This window comes from Polypterus senegalus, chromosome 14 (genome assembly GCF_016835505.1).
Source record: "Polypterus senegalus isolate Bchr_013 chromosome 14, ASM1683550v1, whole genome shotgun sequence".
Classification (NCBI taxonomy): Eukaryota; Metazoa; Chordata; class Cladistia; order Polypteriformes; family Polypteridae; genus Polypterus; species Polypterus senegalus.
The window spans coordinates 110,938,077-110,958,912 of NC_053167.1; the positions used below are offsets into that span (position 1 = coordinate 110,938,077).

General features: G+C 39.1%; 1 protein-coding gene across 1 annotated transcript in view; it reads right to left on the bottom strand.

Moving 5' to 3' along the window:
- The window catches only part of LOC120514881, a 97,022-nt gene that overhangs the window by 20,502 nt on the left and 55,684 nt on the right, over positions 1–20,836 (bottom strand). The window contains exons 10-13 of the mRNA XM_039735508.1: positions 19,872–19,966; positions 16,659–16,867; positions 4,518–4,668; positions 1,385–1,552 (exon numbers count right to left, since the gene is read on the bottom strand). Coding sequence (XP_039591442.1) covers positions 1,385–1,552; positions 4,518–4,668; positions 16,659–16,867; positions 19,872–19,966 — 623 coding nt within the window. The remainder of the gene's footprint in view (positions 1–1,384; positions 1,553–4,517; positions 4,669–16,658; positions 16,868–19,871; positions 19,967–20,836) is intronic.

A 20,836-nucleotide genomic window follows, 5' to 3' on the forward strand; every position in this document is an offset into this window, starting at 1 on the left:
AAAGAGGCAGCTTTTTCAATAATGTTTTCCATCTGTGAAATAACAACAACATTTAAAAATGAGTAACACAGCAAAACCTGAATAATTGAATTAAAAATTTCTATAAAAAGTAAATATTATTTTGTCTTTCTTTAATGACACAATAATGGGCTAATGTAGTAAAAATGAGTACGCTTAATTAAGATAGGATTGCAGGTTTTGTTTGGAATAAAATTCTGCACCCACTGCAACCCTCCATGGACTGAGTTGTGTAGCTGGGCTGAACTGTTCATTTAATGTATGAGGAGCTATTTTTCAGTTCTACATTAGGGGTTGGATAGCATGATTAAGAAAAATATTACACAATACAATATTCAAAAGCTTTTTTTTAAAGAACTGCTTTTTATCATTAGCTATTTCCTACTTTGACAGCAGAAGGCTGTTATTTTATATATTTAAACCAGTTTGAACAGTTAAAGCAAAGTGTTTTGTTAAAAATTACGTCATATCATATCCCTAGATCGTGGATGTGTCAAAATAATATTACAATTCACACCCATAAAATACAATTTGTTTGTAATTGATCAGATTTCTTTAACATCATAACTTTTATCTGGTGGAATGGTAGATCCAGCATCCCGGGTTTAAATACTATGTCTAGTCTTATCTGTGCAGAGGTGCTATGTTGTCACTGCATCTGCCTTAAATGGCCCATAATATGGATGTGTGCATGTAGAGTATAGTATGTGTGCTCTGGGATTGACTACCAGCCCAACACCCATCTGAATTACAGTAAGTGGGCTTGAAAATACTGTAATGACCCGGCAGTCAGCGCTGGCGGCATGGTGCATTGTGGGTAATTCTGTAACGTTCACTGTTTGCGCTGGGCAAGCAAGGCAGTCGATTTCCTTTTGTATTGGGAATGTATATGTGTATTGTGTTGCAGTTGCTTGGGGGGTTTGGGACATTTGTAGCCCAAGTATAATAAGTGTAACAGTTACCATCAATGAGAAAGATGTCTTCAGAAATGACCTTGGCAATGGCCTTGCAATATGTTGAGCTTTGTTTCTGACTATGTGCTCTAATAAAGAGATACAAAAGGACAGAACTGTGTGTTGCTAGATTTCATCTATGCAATTATTACGGAGACACTTCGGAGTCGTGCGGTGTATGGGACACGAGTGCTCGCCTACTTAATGAGCTGCGTGCATGACGCTGGTAGTCCGCTAGCCGATAGCTTGGGGGAAGTGCACGGCAGAGTTCGGCTCCGAAAACTTCAATACTCAACCACGGGTTGCTACAATACACTACTCTGTATGTATGGATGGATGTACATGTAGTTCCTATTTGTAACATTTTCAAACATTATTGACTTTGACTTTCAAAACAAGACTATTTAATTTACCAGCTATGTGCCGTTCTGACATCTGAATCACACCTGCATCTCTTCTCCCATTCTCTGTACTTTTTCTCCATGCTCTCCTTCATTGATCTTCTGTGCTTCTCTTGGGGACTTTCTTGAAGTTCTTTCTTCAGTGTTGTTATGTCAGACTGAAGCTTGAGAATCGCCTCACTGTAAAATGGGATAGAAATTAAGCAGATTATACTTAAAACAGTTAGTTGCAACATAAATTAGCAAATCCATGATAAGATTTCTTCTTTTAAGGCTTGATATTTATCATAACTACTGTATATATGAATTGCATCAAATGAGTAATGATCCCAGTTTGCTATTATGAGCATTTGAACACTTTACAAAAATGTCAAGTATGAGAATACAAAACAAAACCTTCACTGTACTCTGTACACGCAGCAATACTAATAAGAGGAATACAATTTGAGAACTCAGTGCATGAATTAGTAGGAACGTCCAAAGTCATTGAAATAAACGGCACAGTTTACTGTCCATCAAAAATCTGTCATGGAGTTTAAATGAAGTCTTGTTTGTTAACACACTGTAAATTTCTCCCACTTGACAGAATGGTCTGTCTTTTTGTCACCTGCCATATCCATGGGGATAGTGGTGAAGGGCCTGTCCAAAATGTGAGCATTTGGTATATTTTGCAGTGTATGTGAAGCAGTCCACTTTGAAAAACCTCTTCTGCTGTATTAGAATGGAGTACTTCCTACAAAACCCAAGATACCATCTGTAGCATATAATATATCATATGAAAACAACCTTTGTTGGAACAAACCTGCCCACCATGTGTTTGAACTTGTCAAGAGGCCTTTTATTGTTTTCATGCTATTGCTTTGATATATTATTGTTCGTTATTTTTCTAGTTTCTGCATATTGCTTGCCTTTATATTTCAAGGAATTGACATCTTGCTGGCAAAGTCAGAAAGGGTGTTTTATGAAATAACAGGTAATTCTAAATGTAACTATAGTGCTAAATGTCATGTTTAATTTACACTATAACTGAAACCAAACTATTTACTGTATACAGTTATTGTATTTCGTGGCTGGCAAAAGGCACTTAAAGGTTGAAATGCTTGATGCTTACCATAATTATGGCATTAGCTGGATTACAGGGCAGTGAGTGCGGTGCAGTGAATAAGGCCCTTAAACTGCAAGGTGCTCTACCTCGAGCAAGGCACTTTGATCTGTCTAGCTTCCAATTGTAAAAAAATGTATGCGATCAATTGTTCTGAGTTTTGATCTTGAACATCAGCTAACATAATCATGCCGTAATAATTACAGTGTAACTTGCGCTGAAGTAGATTGCGACACATGGACATCCTCCTGCCAGAGAACCAATTCAATTTGAAAGTTCAAGTCAGTTTCATAAGTTAAGTTTTTAGGAATGATACCTGGCGAGAGCACAGAGCATGCCACAAGTAGAAGAAATGTGACAAAGTGAATATAACCTGGTATACAGGGAGTGCAGAATTATTAGGCAAGTTGTATTTTTGAGGATTAATTTTAATATGGAACAAACACAGTGCTATCAGTCAATCCAAAATGTTAATAAACCTGAAACCTGAATGTTTCACAACGGAAATGTGAGTGTGAACATCATCAGGGGAATACATATGTGTGCACAATTATTAGGCAACTATTAGTGTGCAGATTTATTATGCAACTAAAGGAAAAATGAAAATGTTCCCATCTCACTTGTTTATTTTCATCTGTTATAGTGAGAATAATAAACAAACACCTCAAAATTTACAAATAAACATCTCTGACATTTCAAAACAAATCAATCAATCAATCAATGACCAATATAGCCACCCTTCTTTCCAATAACAGTCATAAGCCTTTCCATTCATGGAGTCTGTCAGTTTCTTGATCTGTTGACGATCAGCTTTTTGTGGAGCAGTGACTACAGCCTCCCAGACACTCTTCAGAGAGGTGTATTGTTTTTCTCCCCGTAAATCTAGCGTTTAAGAAGTGCCCACAAGTTCTCGATAGGGTTTAGGTCAGATGAGGAAGGGGGGCCATGTCATTATTCCTTCATCTTTAAGGCCTTTACTGGCTGGCCACGCAGTGGAGAACTTCGATGCAAGTGATGGAGCATTGGCCTGCATAAAAATCATGGTCGTCTTCCTGTATCACTGTTTGAAGAAAGTGTCTTCGAAAAACTGGCAGTAGGTTTGGGAGTTGATTTTGAGTTCATCTTCAATGCAAAAAGGTCCAACTAGCTCATCTTTAAAAATACCAGCTCATACCAGTACCCCACCTCCACGTTGGAGTGGAGCTCTGTGCCCATTACTGATCCACAGGTCCATCCATCTGGTCCATCAAGAGTCACTCTCATCTCATCGGTCCATAAAACCTTTGAAAAAAATCTGTCTTCAGATATTTCTTGGCCCAGTTTTGACGTTTCAACTTATGTTTCTTGTTCAGTGGTGGTTGGGTTTCAGCCCTCCTTACCTTGGCCATGTCTTTGAGCACTGAACACCTTGTACTTCTGGGCACTCCAGGTAGGTTGCAGCTCTGGAATATGAAAGTACTGGAGGATAATGGGTTCATGGTAGCTTCACGTTTGATTCTTCTCAAATCTTTGGCAGCTAATTTGCGTCTTTTGTTCTCAACACGTTTCTTGCGACCCTGTTGACTATTTGCAACAAAATGTTTGATGATTCTGTGATCACACACCAATATCTTAGCAATTCCAAAAGTGCTGCATCCCTCTGAAAGACTTTTTACAATTTTTGACTTTTCAGAGTCAGTTAAATCTCTTTTTTGGCCCATTTTGCCTGAGGAAAACTAGCTGCCTAATAATTCTGCACACCTTGATATAGGGTGTTGATCTCCTTAGGCCACACCCTCCCTCATTACACAAATACACATCACCTGACGTGCTTAAATCCAATAAGCATTCAAGTTAATACAGCTTGGAGTTGGAATATACGCATTAAAAATGATGATATGGTCAAAATACTCACTTGCCTAATAATTGTGCACACAGTGTATGTTAAGTGGTAAAGAACTTTCTAATATAACCATTGAACTATAAAAATCCATTATGATTATATGGTGCTGTTCTTTGTCATGTTATTAACTTTTAGTCTTTGTGTCCACTGTTAATACTTACTTGTGATGACACCATAGCTGAGAAGGACTTTTAACTGGAGAAGTTAGACCCCTCAGCATGGAGACAAAAGGTCCACAACTGTGTTGTCTGGGTAACAAAACATGATTGTCCAAATTTCCTACGGTGACCAAACTGGAGGGATGTGCAGCACCTTATCAAATGGAAAGACTCTAATATTAGTCACAACAAAATGAAACTTCCAGGACAGTTAGCCGAGTTCCCCATAGCTTACCTATAATAGAAAGCAGAGGCATGATTAGGAAAGGGCTTCTAGAACTTACCTTATTTTCATGTTTCACAGATTGATTACTCAGTATAGGCTGATGGAACTTTATTTGTCCCCAATGGGAAATCTGGCTTTTTTTATAGAAATTTTATTTAAATAAAAAATCCATAAATAGGTAGGTATGTACATAAATAAACAAACATACACACGCACTTTGATCTGAACAAAGAAAAAGAAAATTAAAAGGAAAGAAAATATTCTGACTTTATCCAGACATATTGCTGTTGGTATAATTGAGCTCCCATGGTGTTTCTTAACACACTTCAGCTGAACAATTCACTGGCTTAAAGTCCACAGTGTTAGTTTTTACAGAGAGGTTGTGCAGCATTGTTCTTAATGGCATTCAGTTTTGCTTTCATTTTAACTTCCAGGAGATCAAAGTGTGTCCCATAACTGAGCCTGTCTTGTATTTGGCCTGTTGATTCGGTAGGCCTCTCTTGAAATGACGTTACCAGCCCGGCACACACCAGTGTAGAAAACAGCACTGGGCATCAAGGCATTGTAGAAGATATAAAGGATGTCACTTTCCAACCCGATCCTTATCATGATAGTGTTCAGGATTAAGCTGGTTTGGAAAGGGGTAGGGTGTTCATGGTATTTTGTGACTGATTTGTTTTCTTACTGCATCTTCAGTCTTAGTATATTGGGTGAATTCCATTTTCATGTGAGCCTTATCTCATACTTGACAATCCATTTTCACAAGCTTTTGTACAGCAGCAGCAGCAGCAGCAAAAGTTTAACTAACTTCTTTTCCTTTATTATAATTACAGCAAATTGTGGACTTGTTCATGTGATACTTACGGTCCACAGATATGAGAAAAAGTCATCACCTTACTGGCCTTTTTAGTGGCAGGCTTACTTGCACTTGGAACTAGAAACATGTTTAAGGCTGAAACTTATTAAAAGTCGCAGATAACTGAATTCCAAAAAACACATCACAAAATGCAGAGCACTACCACATGTACAAAAGCATGCAGAGCTAACAAGACTCTGAAACCAATGGGAATAGGGTATGCACCACAGAACCGGGGGCACCAGGCCTCAGGCTACTTTAATTAAGTCTGCAATACTCTGATTTTACATATCATTTGTAGCACATTTTGCAGAACCAGAGAGGGAAGGCGTATTATTCAAGCATTTTGATAAGAAAATAACTATATTGTGTATACACATGACAATATATCTGACCAGCACTGATTACACAACATTACATTTTTTTTGCCAAATTAAAATATTTAATTTTCTTAAATAGCTAACACCATTGACTGCCTGAATGTGGATGTTAAGTTCACATGTAGGTTCAGGTGTGCATGTACGTAAAGAAAATTACGGTGGAAATGAAAAAAAAAGATAATTGTAGATTGCAGAGGTCTACATATGGACCCTCCTCGTTAATACAGATTATTCTCTTCTTAAGAATATGGTGGAGAGATAGAGGACAACTTAGGATGGCTTGTTTGAATGAATAAAGATTATTAAAAACTTTTGCTGTTTGTGGTCTGTACACATATTATCAAACTTTTGTCAAGCCCATAATATGATGAGACAATCCTGCTTTTAGGCTCAATTACCAGTACAGAGTTAGACTCACATCAACTTAAAAATCAACATTTGAATGATTTGTAATCATTTTTGATAATATCAAAACCTGTTTACAAGCATCCTGTGCGGTCTATAAAGGTAACCTCTCCTGAAGCAACCTCAGTTTTTAACTTACAGTTGGGCATGCTACCATCTGTTCTTGTCTGCAACCTCTCTAGACTGGCATTAATATCATACTTTCCAGCAATTAAATTCTAAACATTGCCTCATTTTCTCTGATTGTTTCTCACAGTTAAATGAACTTTTCCATGAGTTTGGATTTTTGTATGCCTCAGGGCCAAGAGATTATTCCATTAGTAAAAAAACCATTGTCCCTTATGTTGTCTGCAAATAGCCAAGAACCTTTTGTCAGTCAGTCATTGAGTCAATCAACAACATGTGGTTTATATACAGATGTGTAATAATGTCTATATGTATTTTATATATACACACACATACCTGTATATTTTACACATATATACACTATATGCACACACACACATACATACACAGAGTAGATTCAGAAAAGTATTCAAACCCCTTCATTTTCTGTACACCTTATTGTGTGGTAGATTTAAATATAAATGTATAAATTTGCCATTTTTGCTCATTAATCTACAGTCAATAACCTGTAATGACAAATTAAAGACATATTTTCAGAAAGGTTTGCAAATTCTTAAAAAAATCACAAACTGAAGTCTCTCATTCATATCAACATACAGACCCTTAATTCAGTACTTTGTAGAAACCACTTTGGAAGCAATTACAGCTATAGTTTTGATCATCTGGATTTGGGCACTTTATCCCATTCTTCCTAGCAGATCTTTTCAAGCTCCATTAGACTGAACGGGAAGCTGCCATCTTCAGGTCTTTCCACAGATGTTCTATGGGGGTTAAATCTGGGCTTTGGCTGGATCACTCAACTGAAGCCACTAAAGCATTTTCTTGGCTATAGGCTTCATGTCATTGTCATGCTGAAGGGTGAATCATCACCCCCAGTCTGAGGTTGTGCACATCCTGGAGCAGGTTTTTGTTATGGGCCTCACTGTACTTGGCTACATTCATCCTTCCTTTACTTCTGTCCAGTCTCCCTGTCAATGAGACTTACCCTAACACCATGAGGCTTCCTACCAAGGGGATTTTATCATTCAGGTGATGAGTGGTTCCTGGTCTTCACCAGGCTTAGTGCTTGGAGATATGCCCAAATAGTTCAACTTTGCGTCATCAGTCAAGAGAATCTTTTTCTTGAAGCTCTCTACCATAAACACCTGATTAAGGGAATACTTCTGAAATGGTTGTCCTCTCAAAAAGTTCTATCTCAGAAGGGGATCTGTGAAGCTTTGTTAAGAGCAACCATTGTCTTACTTGGTCCCCTTCCAGACTCCTCTTGTGAGGTTACTTAGTTTGACCCAACAACCAACTCTAGGAGTCTTAATGAATTAAAAACTTTTTCCATTTAACAATTACTGAGGCTACTGTGTCCCTGGGAACACTCAAAGTTTTAGAGACAGTTGTATACCCTTGGCCCCGATCTATGCCTCACTACAGTTTTATTGCAGAGGCCTACAGGGAGTTTTGGTGTTCATGGCTTGGTATTCTCTTAACATACAGTGTAATTTGTAGGACCTTATATACATGGGTGTGGACCATTCTAAACAACGCTAAATCAAAGAGATCAACTCCAATCAAGTTCTAGGCATATCTCAAGTATAAAAAAGCAAACAGGATGTACCTGACCACAATCTGGAGGACCACAGTAAAACATCTGAAATTTACAAACCTTCCTGAAAATGTTATCACTTTGTCATTATGGGATACTGACTGTAGAGTGATGTGGAGAAAGAGCAAATGTATCAATTTTAAATTAAATGTATAACTCAATAAACTACAGAAAATGAAGGGATCTGAATAATTTGTGAATCCACTGTGTGTATATACTGGTGGAATCCTGTTGTAATGAAATTCATGGGACCATAAAAATATTTCATTACAACAGAAATTTTGCTATAATGAATATGGGGAAATACATATACTATTGTGACTGGGGTTGCTGGCGATTCACCATCTCTAATGGCAGTGGAGCAAGGACAGCCCCGTAGCTGTTCAGCTGGTAAACAATAAACTGAGGGCAAAGTATTTGGTTGTCCTCTGCAGGATCAGGCATACCATGTAATATACTGCACGATGCTTAGAACATTTAACACTGGGCTTTGACCTGCTCTTCCACGCACTCTCCTGGTCTGCCACAGCGGTGATTCTGTGGATGGTAGCTAAAGTAGGATGACTGCCCCCGTGTCATAGCTCCAATCTTGTGTGCTTGATTACTGAAGTAACAGCTCCTATTTCGAATGAGGCCTTGAGACTGTACCTGCCTTCTCTATATACAGTAATAAAGTACCTGTATTTTACTTGGAAACCTGGACTCACTAGCTCTCATGCAACTCTGTGACTAAAACTTGACAATATTGTATAAAAAAAACAAAAATACTTTATTTGAAAATGCGATGTTAGATGTAACTTTTTTTTGTGCAGAAATGCAGGTAATGAACAAGAATGAAAATGAGACATTAGATGTAACTTTATCTTTTTATTGTTGACCAAGGTGCAATTCCAAATACTTTCACCACATAATTTTTCTTCATTCTGGAATCAACTTTTTCTAAGATTGTTAATGTTCCTTTCAACTGATGCCGTCTTTCACTTTTTTTGTTCATTGCCAAGAAAACTTTGAGAAGCACTATGAAACTTAAACAGTATTCAGTACAAAATTTGGCTATACAGTAATCCCTCGCTATATCGCACTTCGACTTTTGCAGCTTCACTCTATTGCAGATTTTATATGTAAGCATAGCTAAATATACAATGCAGATTTTTCCGCAGCTTCGCGGGTTTCTGTGGACAATGGGTCTTTTTACTTCTGGTACATGCTTCCTCAGTTGGTTTGCCAAGTTGATTTCATACAAGGGATGCTATTGGCGGATGGCTGAGAAGCTACCCAATCAGAGCAATCGATTGCGCTGCGTTAACCATGAAGTCTTGTCTCGCTCACTCAGCATCAATGTGTTTCGCTGTGTAAACAGTTAACTTTTGTGCTCTTTTGTGTTTATCTTTGTGCATAGTCAAGCCCTTCATTATGGCTCCAAAACGATCTGTCTATCGTAATGGCTGTAACATGTGATATCAGAGATGCTCGATATCTTTGAAACAATATTTAGGTTTTACTGTATATAAACAGTGTGTTTACATACATAATTTCAACAAATCTTACCTAATATCTAAGAGAATACAAAGGGTTTATGCTGTATAACTGTGCGGGAAATGTTTATAAGAGTGTGGGTGAGTTTATAAGGGCTTAAAATATATAAAAATAACCACATGAACATATGGTTTTAACTTCACGGATTTTCACGTTTCGCGGGGGGTTCTGGAACGCAACCCCCACGATAAAGGAGGGATCGCTGTACTTGTATGATGTTGTGCCTAAACTCTATCACCAAGTCTCGCCAAGACTGCCAAAGACTGGAAATTTCACAACAGACTTTCCCTTTCTTTTGGTCTAACAAGAAAGAGACAGCCTGTTGCAGGGTTCCTGAGACTTGAAGAAAGTGTAGGCGTGGCATCGCATTAGTATCTTTGGTGGCCATTTTTGTATGAAAAAAATGTTCGTTTTACTTAAATTTACATTTTGTTAAAACGAAATTGGTTAAAAATGATGTTGTATTGATTATTCTGAAAACTTTGTTACTTTGGTATTCACTATAATGGGATTTGTCCTGTATATATGTATATGTGTGTGTGTGTGTTTGCTTAGGGAACATCGTCAGGGATATTAGAATTTTTACAAAATATCAGAATGAAAAGAGAGGTGGGCACTGTCACCTGCAGTTCTGAGGCTTGCTCACTGGAAGACTGCCCCTTCTGGGCCACCGGTATATAAATCCCAACTCCACAGGAAGTCAGAGTTCAGAACAGAACCACTTGTTGAAGACATCAGAGTGCCCTCAACAGCCCTCTGATTCTCTATTCTTTCTCCAGTCAATTTAAACCAGATACCCAGCATCTGCTGATGTAAAGCAGTCCCACAACTTAACGCTACAACCACCATCGCACTTCACTGCAAAGCTCTCTGTGGCAATTTTATCCTTGCTAATCAGTTGTATTTCATCAGTGGGCTTCAACAATGCAATCACTGAATACTTTATATAAACTAGGAAAAAATCTAAAAACACTATTTTTTATGTTTGGTTAAATTTAGCCTATTACAGGTGGCTGTAGGGGGCAGCAGATACCTAAATAAGAATGTTCCAAGACTTGGTAGTCTGTTTTCAGATGTTTTTTAATACCTCTTGGAATTCATTATGGATAATATGCAACTACGTTTAAAACCTAGATCAGCAACTGCAGCAGCAGAGTCCATAAATGCTTAAACACTACCAAAATAGCCTGGGCCCCAGGAGATGACAGTTTGGACAAGAGATATACCTGCCGCTGGCATAAATGAATCCAGGATAATCACTTTGTTTACTATATTGCTATTAACATAAAGCTGAAGATATAATGTTCAGTTTGAAAACTGATCAAATGGCAAAATAGGCAAACTTTACACAAAGCTTAAGTAAAAATGCCAAAAGATTAATTTACACTTACTACAATACAAGCCATCTGGAAATATAATACTTGACTGTGAGAGATTGATGGGTAGTAAACAAATTATGTATTTAAGGATAAAATGCTATAGTGAATACAATATGATGTACTTTCAGATGAGTAATATACTGGATAAGAAATATAAATAAATGATATCCAAATTGTAAACTATTTCAGAGTATTACTGGTGACATCCATGTTGACGTGTTGAGCTAATTTTTTTTAGAAAGGCTCATTATCATTACTATGACTGCCAACATATCTACAGGGAGACTGTGCGTGCTGTTAACCAGTTTAGCAGATGCTTACATTGAAATGAGAAAAGAGCCAAGTTTCACATTTATACACTTACAGGCATGTCAATTAATATGCTTATACTGAGTCTACCGCCAGACGATCTATAGATGGGTTGGCTGGTATAGTGCCTACTGATGAGTGCTGGTTTGACAGAACTGATGTTAAGATCTTGTAAATGCACTCATGTACATAAATGAGCAATTAGCCAACCCCCCCTCCAGATGTGAATTTCCCCTTGGGATTAATAAAGTATCTATCTATCTATCTATCATATTGTGCCCTTCTTATCTATCTATCTATCTATTTCTTATTATTATTATATAGTGCCTTTCTTATCTATCTATTTCTTATTATTATTATATAGTGCATTTCTTATCTATCTATCTATTATATAGTGCCTTTTGCATCTATCTATCTATTATATAGTGCCTTTTGCATCTATCTATCTATCTATCTATCTATCTGCAGTATCTATCTATCTAAACTGTTTTTCTGACTTGTTTTCCTTAATAGATAACAGATAGACCATCCATCAAATCAAGTTAAGAAAATGATGGTAATTATAATTGTAAGCACTGCTTTAATATTCCCTTCACTATGGACTTGTTATTCTCTTCCAGTCATGAAAGTTTTTTTTATATGCCACTGTTTTTTCAAGCCAGAGACAAAATTGAAGAATAATTCAAAGAAATATTGAAGAATGTTGCACATCACAGCAGTTAAATCCAATTCACAATCTTGTTAATCATATAAAGGTTGAGTTTCCCAAAAATACCACAACAACCTGAACCCAGTGGTGCAATGCCAGAAAGCCATCAACCAGTATGATTTGCTATTGATCTTCCAAGAAGATTTCAAAAAGGCTTGCCATGCCTAGCATGAGTGCAGCCATGTGCTCCTTCTGTTTCCCGGGACTTCAGTAGTCATAACAAAAGATGGACTAGGGCAAGTGAGGAAACAAACAAACAAACAAGTTATTGGTACAGAAGTGCAAAGTGCATTTAGTAAAAAGAATGCAAACCGTTTGTAAAAAGTGCAGTTCATTCAATAAATAATTGTCCTTAAACAGTGCAGTGCTGGAAGATTAAAAAAAAAACAATAAATAAGTCCTATGAATAAAAAGCTTAAACTAGGCATAAAACCAAGTCAGGATCAATTTTCTTGCGTCTCTTTCCCAGTCTCCCCTGTTCACCCACACATCTGTAATCACTGAGTCTGAGACACAGACAGATGCAGTCCACCACCCAACTCCCATCCCATCCACCTCCATCAGTACCAGTTGGGACACTTCAAGCCTGGCCTCCCTCATCCTGTCACCTCCAAAGATCCAGCATGATGACCCCTGGAGCCCACAATGGCCCCTGCTCCAAACTCTTCAGCTGTCCCAGACTGCTTTACTTCACCTCTATGGCACTGGGCTGACTAACCCAGTCCTGCTCTCCCATTTTCTAAAGTTCTCTTCCTTTGTCTTTTTTTTTTTTACCCCGCATTCTGACCTACACACTCAGCCCTTTTGATAACCTTGTGAGTATAAAAGATCTGCAGAGCGCCAATTGATGGACGGCTTTGTCGACTGCACTCATGTACATAAATGAGCAATTAGCCAATCCCCTCTCCCACCACCACTTGTTCAAAACACCTACACTTGCTCAGATCTAGCATGGACCCCAAACAATCTTCACCACAAGGTCTCCCTTTCAACTCCCACCATTCTGTGCTAATGGATACAGAGATTAAAGTGTCAAATTCAGCTATGTGCAGAATAGTGTGTTGGCATAAACATCACCACTGGCACAGGTCTTCTAGCCTTTATAGATGATGCAGCTAAATTATTAAATGTTGCAGAATAACATGGTAAGTGTAAAGAAATATCTAGTTTGCATATGTGCTAAAAATGTCTCCATACTTATCAACTGACCTAACCAATAATGCAAACACAACCAGAGGCCAAATCAGTCTTGTATTAAAATCAGACTGGGCATGCATTACTCTTAATAATAATAATAATCATTCTTTGCATTTATATATAGCACTTTTCTCACTACTCAAAGCGCTCAGCAATTGCAGGTTAAGGGCCTTCCTTGCTCAAGGGCCCAACAGAGCAGAGTCCCTATTGGCATTTACGGGATTCGAACTGGCAGCCTTCCCTAGCCTAAGAGCCACCACTCCGCCTTACTCTTGCTGAGCAGGGCAATAAAGTCAGAAACAACACAACCTCGCCAAAAGTTTGGAAAATCATTTTAAAAGATGTTAGTGAAGTAAATAGGTGAATACTTGATGTCATTTTTATTTGTTTTATACAACATGAAAAATTCACTTAATAATAAAATCCAGTTCAGAGTTGCATGGGCAAGAGCAGCATTGGAAACAAGCTGGGTATCAGGCCTAGACAGAGACCAAGCGCACTACTCACTGCTGACCTTTACACACAGCAACACTCTCGAATACTGGGGCCAATTCAGAACCATGAAGTATCCTAGCCCACAAATCTTGAAATATTTGAGGAAAACCAAACAGAAAAACAGAAAACCATACATACAAATGCAGAATATACCAACTCTGCACAAACAGTGCCCAAGCCAGACCATCAACGCAGGAGCATGGAGCCTCTTCACTTTAACACTATGTCATTGTGTGGTGTGTGGTGGAGCGTGTCTGGGGTCGTCACGAAACAGGCAGATAGTGAGGTGTGTGGTAGGAATGACAGCCTGGTTCAAAGTGAGAGTGGGATTACATCAAAGATCAGTTCTGAGGCTTTTCCCAGTTGCAATGGTGATGGACAGGTTGACAGATGAGGTCAGACAGGAGTCTCCATGGACTATGATGTTTGTGGATGTCATTGTGATTTGTAGTGACAGCAGACAGCAGGTTGAGACGAACATGGACAGGTGGAGGAACGCACTGGAGAGAAGGGGAATGAGAGTCAGTAGAAGAAAGACAGGTGTATGTTCATGAATGAGACAGATGGTGGTGGAAGGATGCAATTTCAAAGAGCTGAGGTGGTGAAGGCAGACAAATTTAAGTACTTGGGTTCAACAGTCTACGGTGGGCTGGTGCCCTGCCCGGGGTTTGTTTCCTGCCTTGCGCCCTGTGTTGGCTGGGATTGGCTCCAGCAGACCCCCGTGACCCTGTAGTTAGGAAATAGCGGGTTGGATAACGGATGGATGGATGGATGGGTTCAACAGTTCAGAGCAAAGGAGAGGGCTGTAGTGAACAAATGGGTGCAGGCAAGGTGGACTGGGTAGAGGAGAGTGGCAAGAGTGATTTGTGGTAGAAATGTACCTGCAAGTGTGAAAGGGAATGGCTATAAATTGGTAATGAGACCAGGTATGTGGTATGGTTTGGAGATGGTGGCAATGATGAAAATACAGGAGGCAGAGCTGGCAGTGGCAAAGCTGAAGATGCCACAATTTTTGCTCAAAAATGGGCCGCGGCAGAGCACTTAATAGGGGAATTGCCTGCATGTTCATGAGACTAGTCGACTCAGCCATCCTTCATTAGCGCTGCATGGATCACTGAGGACACAACTTCACTCACAAAGGATATTAATGGTCCGAGTTGGAGTGAGAAGAATGGCGCTCCACGGACAAGAGCAACAGAGTTGACTGCATTCACCAGCATCTCAGCTCTGCTGTACATGCCTGATGTGATGGGTGAGCAGGGTGAGATGGCAGAGGGAGCTCAGGGAACAATAAACAAGGAAACTAAGGATTCCAAGTGCAATTTTACCCTTAGTTTTGACAGATTACTTATTGTTTCTGTTTATCGGATTTTAACTTTTTCAATACTGCAGTGTTTTTATGGATTATTTACTGATGACTTTGATGCACTGCACTATACTTGCACCAATAACTGTTGTTGTGCCTCTCAGTTATGACTTTCAAGGTCGTGGGTGAAGGAAGAGCCTCATGGCTGCCCGCAACCATGGCATCACACTGCCCCCAACTTTAATTCACTTAATTTTTCCCAAAAATAATACTTACTTGAATATGAGGGGTTGAGGGACATAACAAATTTTATTCTAAAAACTCAAATTGTAAGCAGACATTCCCAGAAATTGAAGCTGACATTGTGTATTGTTCCAAGTTTTCATTTAATCAATTTATTTGAATCTTTTAAGATATCCATCCATCCATCCATCCATTTTCTAACCCGCTGAATCCGAATACAGGGTCACGGGGGTCTGCTGGAGCCAATCTCAGCCAACACAGGGCACAAGGCAGGAACCAATCCTGGGCAGGGTGCCAACCCACCGCAGGACACACACAAACACACCCACACACCAAGCACACACTAGGGCCAATGTAGAATCGCCAATCCACCTAACCTGCATGTCTTTGGATTGTGGGAGGAAACCGGAGTGCCCGGAGGAAACCCACGCAGACACGGGAGAACATGCAAACTCCACGCAGGGAGGACCCGGGAAGCGAACCCAGGTCTCCTAACTGCGAGGCAGCAGCGCTACCACTGCGCCACCATGCCACCCTCTTTTAAGATTTGTAATACTTTATTCTCCATATAGAATTTCTTGTATTAGTAATTTTTCACATACCCTAACTTTGTCTCCAAATAGTTTTAGGGTAAGAGTGCAGGGTCAGCTATTTGCACAGTGCCGGTGGAGCAATTGCAGGTTAAGGGCCGGCTCAAGGGCCCAACGGAGTAGCCTTCCTTCTTTCACTGCCTGGATTCAAACCAGCAACCTTTGGAGTTACCAGCCCAGATCCTTTAGCCAGAGAACTACCACTTAGATGAAGCAATTTTAAATCCTCAGTCCCAATGAAGAAGACCGTATGTTGGATCACCAAAAAGTGCTATTTTATCTGCCCTGGACAGTTAAATGCCAGACTTGTTTGCTTTGTATGCAACTAGATTCCTTCTAATCTTTTCTTGTATTCTAAAACTGATCAAAGTCCACAAACAAAAAAAAAAACATTTTGAATATGTTTTCACTACATTTTGGTTTTTAACAGCCCCTAGAAAATAATACAACACATTATTAATATGCATTGTTAGAAACTGAAAAATTAATAAAAGGATACTATAACACCTTTTCATTACTAAATGGAAACAAAACTCTGCCCACTTTCCACCTTTTCAGAGACACAAACCTATCACTCTCATTGATTATAACTGCCCTAATGAAGCAAAAAAAGATAGCAACAATACTTCTTAAGATCTCTCTTACTTGATGGGTTAGCCCCTTAGTAGTGCTTACTTGGCAAACATGTCAAGTTTCCTAATTAATATTATTAACTACCTTATGTACAAATGCACTCCTGCAAAGTGAGTGGATACAAAAAGAGCAGATGAACTACAATGCAGTGCTTTACCTTTATGTCCATTGGCTCCACTACTTTCACTGTAAACACTGTTGGTCCAGTGGTCTATTGTGCTACCAGCAGAAAGATCTGCAAGCTGCATTGCATCATTTAAGCTTACAGAATCGGGTTTGTTCCTCAAATCAATCTTCAGGCATGGAGATCCAGGACTGCAAAATTTGGTTGAAGATAAGTGTGCTTCTTCTGGAAGGAGAGGGAAGCTATGCAATGACAGAAGAAAAACATAACTGAGCCAGAAATGCACTGGAGTAAATATTTTAAAACATTCTGTCATCATGTAGACAAGAAGCTAACATTTTGTGACTTCTTGTTGCTTGGAGCAATAAAACTCAAATCCTCATATTTTCTAAACTGAGTTACTCCAGTACTTGGTTGTCAGCTAAGTTAATAAAATATAAATATTGGGCAAAGCACACGGATTGACTCTGAACTCACATGGAATTAACTGGTGCAGAGTTGACTTAGGGACACCAACATTAAACATTTAAAAGCAAAACCACTCATCTTACACGCATACACACACAATAAAGATTCTGGACTACTGTATGACTGATGTGAAAACACAAACTCTAATTAGAAAGCCTACACATACAGAAGGCATTCATGAAAAAAAAATCTTTGGCTTCCAGAAAATTAGTTTAGCTTTAAAGTATACAAGATGTATAACCTACTGACCATGTTGGTTTTATTAATAATAATACATTATCTACAGAATCTAAGACAACCATCGTCACGACACCAGGATGTGCCCTCTCTAAAAAGATCTGTTAAGCCGGCCACATCTTTTATTCATCAAGCAGATATCATTTCAATGTCACAAAAATGAGTGCAGCCTATATTTGGCATGTTACATTTCTGGGGAAAAAAATGGGCTAATTAAGAGAAGAGAAAAAACTCCATTGACCTCATCTGGAATACATTCTTTGGCAAATATACGCAATAGGATAAATATTGAGATACAAAAATGTGCCTGTTGTACTGTAAATAAAAATATGAAAAAATGTGAGCATTCAGTGGAATGTTAAATGTGAGCATTCAGTGGAAAAACACCCTTCACTTTTTGCTGCATTTCATCCATATTTAACATATTCCAACTCAAGAAAGATTGAATGAAACTCTCTGCAAACAACTGACATGTCCACGTTAATAACCAAAGAAATAAGTTTGGATGTTTAGATAACACCATCAGAACATTAAAACAATTTTGATGAGAAAAGGCTTCTTTAAGCCCAACAACTTTGCTTAACCATCCATCCATCCAGTTTCTAACCCACTGAATCCGAATACAGGGTCACGGGGGTCTGCTGGAGCCAATCCCAGCCAACACAGGGCTCAAGGCAGGAACCAATCCCAGGCAGGGTGCCAACCCACCGCAGGACATACACAAACACACCCAGCACACACTAGGGCCAATTTAGAATTGTCAATCCACCTTACCTGCATGTCTTTGGATTGTGGGAGGAAACCGGAGCGCCTGGAGGAAACCCACGCAGACACGGGGAGAACATGCAAACTCCACGCAGGGAGGACCCAGGAAGCGAACCAGGGTCTCCTAACTGCGAGGCAGCAGCGCTACCACTGTGCCGCCTTGCTTAACCTATTTCCTTAATTTATTCAAAATAATATCAAGTTGAATTTGGAGGGTTCCTTGCGACATGAGGTCCATGGCATGGTGCAGTGCAGTTTTTAAATAAATAATCACATCCCGGGAAGCACAGGCTACAATCACGTGCGGGTGTACGCATGTGCCATTCGCTCCGGGTTTGTTTGGGGTGCTTGGCTGATCGTGCATACATGAGCAAATGTGAGCAGATCAGTCAGATATCTCCTTCACACCTCAGAGGTAGCGACGTATCTCACCTGCACCTAATCATGCCATATAAACAGGAACCTGCACAGGAGAATGGGGGATCAGAACAGAGAGGATCAAGAGAAAGGAATGGTGGTTAAAGAAAAGGATGGAGAGAGAAGGGCAGGAACTGACAGAGCTGATGCAAGACAGAGAGGAAGCAGGATGGGAAGGTGAACCCAGAGAAAGAAGTGTGTGGTCAGCCCTCAAGAGAGGAACGTGAGTCACCACTATTGAGCACCCTTTAGAGCAAGAGTGACCATGTGCTCGGTGAAGACTCCCGCAGATGTTGAGGGTATGGTAGCGGGAGTAGGAGCAGACTCAGAGGGGTGCCCCGTACGATGCTGAGGGATAGGCAGCGATAACATGGGCCAGGATTATGGGTTGTATGCACCAACTAGTTGACATCTCCTTGTGCTGCGAGATCTGAAGATGATAAGCTGGAGAGATGTTGTATTTTAGAGATGAAGCACTGCAGCTCAGATTGTGTTTTGTTTTACTGCCCAGGATTTTTAACCTCATTTTAAAGGATTATTTATTGGCTTGTTTTTAACCTCCACATTCACTAAATTTTATAGATTGTTTTATTTATTTATTGGAATAATTTGATGCACTGCATTTTTGAACACATTTTTGTTTTAGTTTTAATAAAAGCACTGGCATGTTTTGCACCAACTCATTGCGGAATGTGTGTGTCCTCATTTGCCCAGCTCATCTTGATTGATGACTATCGATGGTTTTGGATTGAAGGGCTCCCGGATGCAACAAGGGAATGTGGAGCCAACCTGGACTGTCTACCACACTATGTGGTATTTCCCTAACAGCTGAAGTTTTACAGCTGTTCCTGGTTCCACTTCATCCTACCTGTGATTACTTCTTCCCACTGACCTAAACACAAATGTTTGTTAAGTACAAATTTGTGTTCTTTCTGCTCCAGCATCCATGCTGGATTTCCTCCTTGTGAAAAAAGTGTATGTTATCACCCAGTCTAAGCTGTCGTGAGATTTGCAAATACATGACACACGTCTTAGACTTCAAATATTGCTCATTAAATACTTCTCAATTCTGTAATGCAATTTAAATCTATCCAGTAAATCATTTGGTCCAGACGTAATGCCCTAGGGTCTTTTTTCTTTTACTTGCAATTTTAAATTCTCGTAACTCTAATCATAATAAAGAGTAATGCTTTCAATACCAAAACTACTCATGGCCTTTATTTAAATCTACTAGGTGTTCAAGTAAAGTCTTGGATTACGTGAAGACACACAAACTATTTAAGATATAAAGAGCAAATACCGGTTGCCTGCAAGACAAATTTTGTAAATAAGAACAACAGTTAGAAAATGTCTGGATACCTTTCTGTAGCAGCTTGAAATGGTTTAGGGGAGTGATGTACAGCTTCAGATCCTGGAAGACTTTTATCTGTTTCAGGTAGCAAAGGTATCTGCGGCTGGTGAAGAGAGGAACAGATAGATAGGATAAACGTAAGGAAAGTTATTATTTTTTCAGCTTGTTATGGTTCTGCATTTAATCCATGCAGTAGTTTTCTTTGTTCCTTCTTGATGGTGCTATATTTATACTCAGTAAAAACTAAATACAAACAAGAATCATTTATATAAGCCTCTTTCAAAAGTGGCACATTTTTTACAATTTTTAACAAGAAAACAAGCAATAGTCTAGCTAATCTATTTCTAGAGCACTTTTTTTCCACTGAATACCTGCCTCTCTTTCATTTAAGGCACTGAATGCACTCAAGGAACTCAAATGAGAGAGAGAATAAGGGAGCAAGACACCAAGTACCTTTCAATGAATGTATACAGTATGGTGTAACTGGTGTCACACAGGAATCAGCTCTGGGGCTACTGGTCTTTTTATTATACGTAAGTAATCCAGACAAGAATATAATCAACAAGCTGTCAAGAGTGCAAATGATACTATACTAGGCGAAGGAGAAAAATCAGGAAGGATCAGCTTAATTACTATTATCTTGGACAGCATATAATAGGATGTGTAGCAGATGAAATATAATAAAAGTGAACGTAAGGTACTACATATATGAAGTGGAAAAGTTAGATTCAGATACCCAACAGAAGGTCGGAAACTAGAAAGTACACCTTTTGGGAAGGATCTACTGAAGAAGTCATAGTGGACTCATCACCATCTACATCAAGACTGCGTACTGAAGTGAACAAGAAGGCTAATAGGATGCTAGGCTATATAAAAAGGGTGGTCCAGATCTAATTATGCAATTTTCATTGAGCTACAACTTATTAAGTTTATTACATAGAAAATCAGCTGAAAAATCCCGGACCAGAAGTGT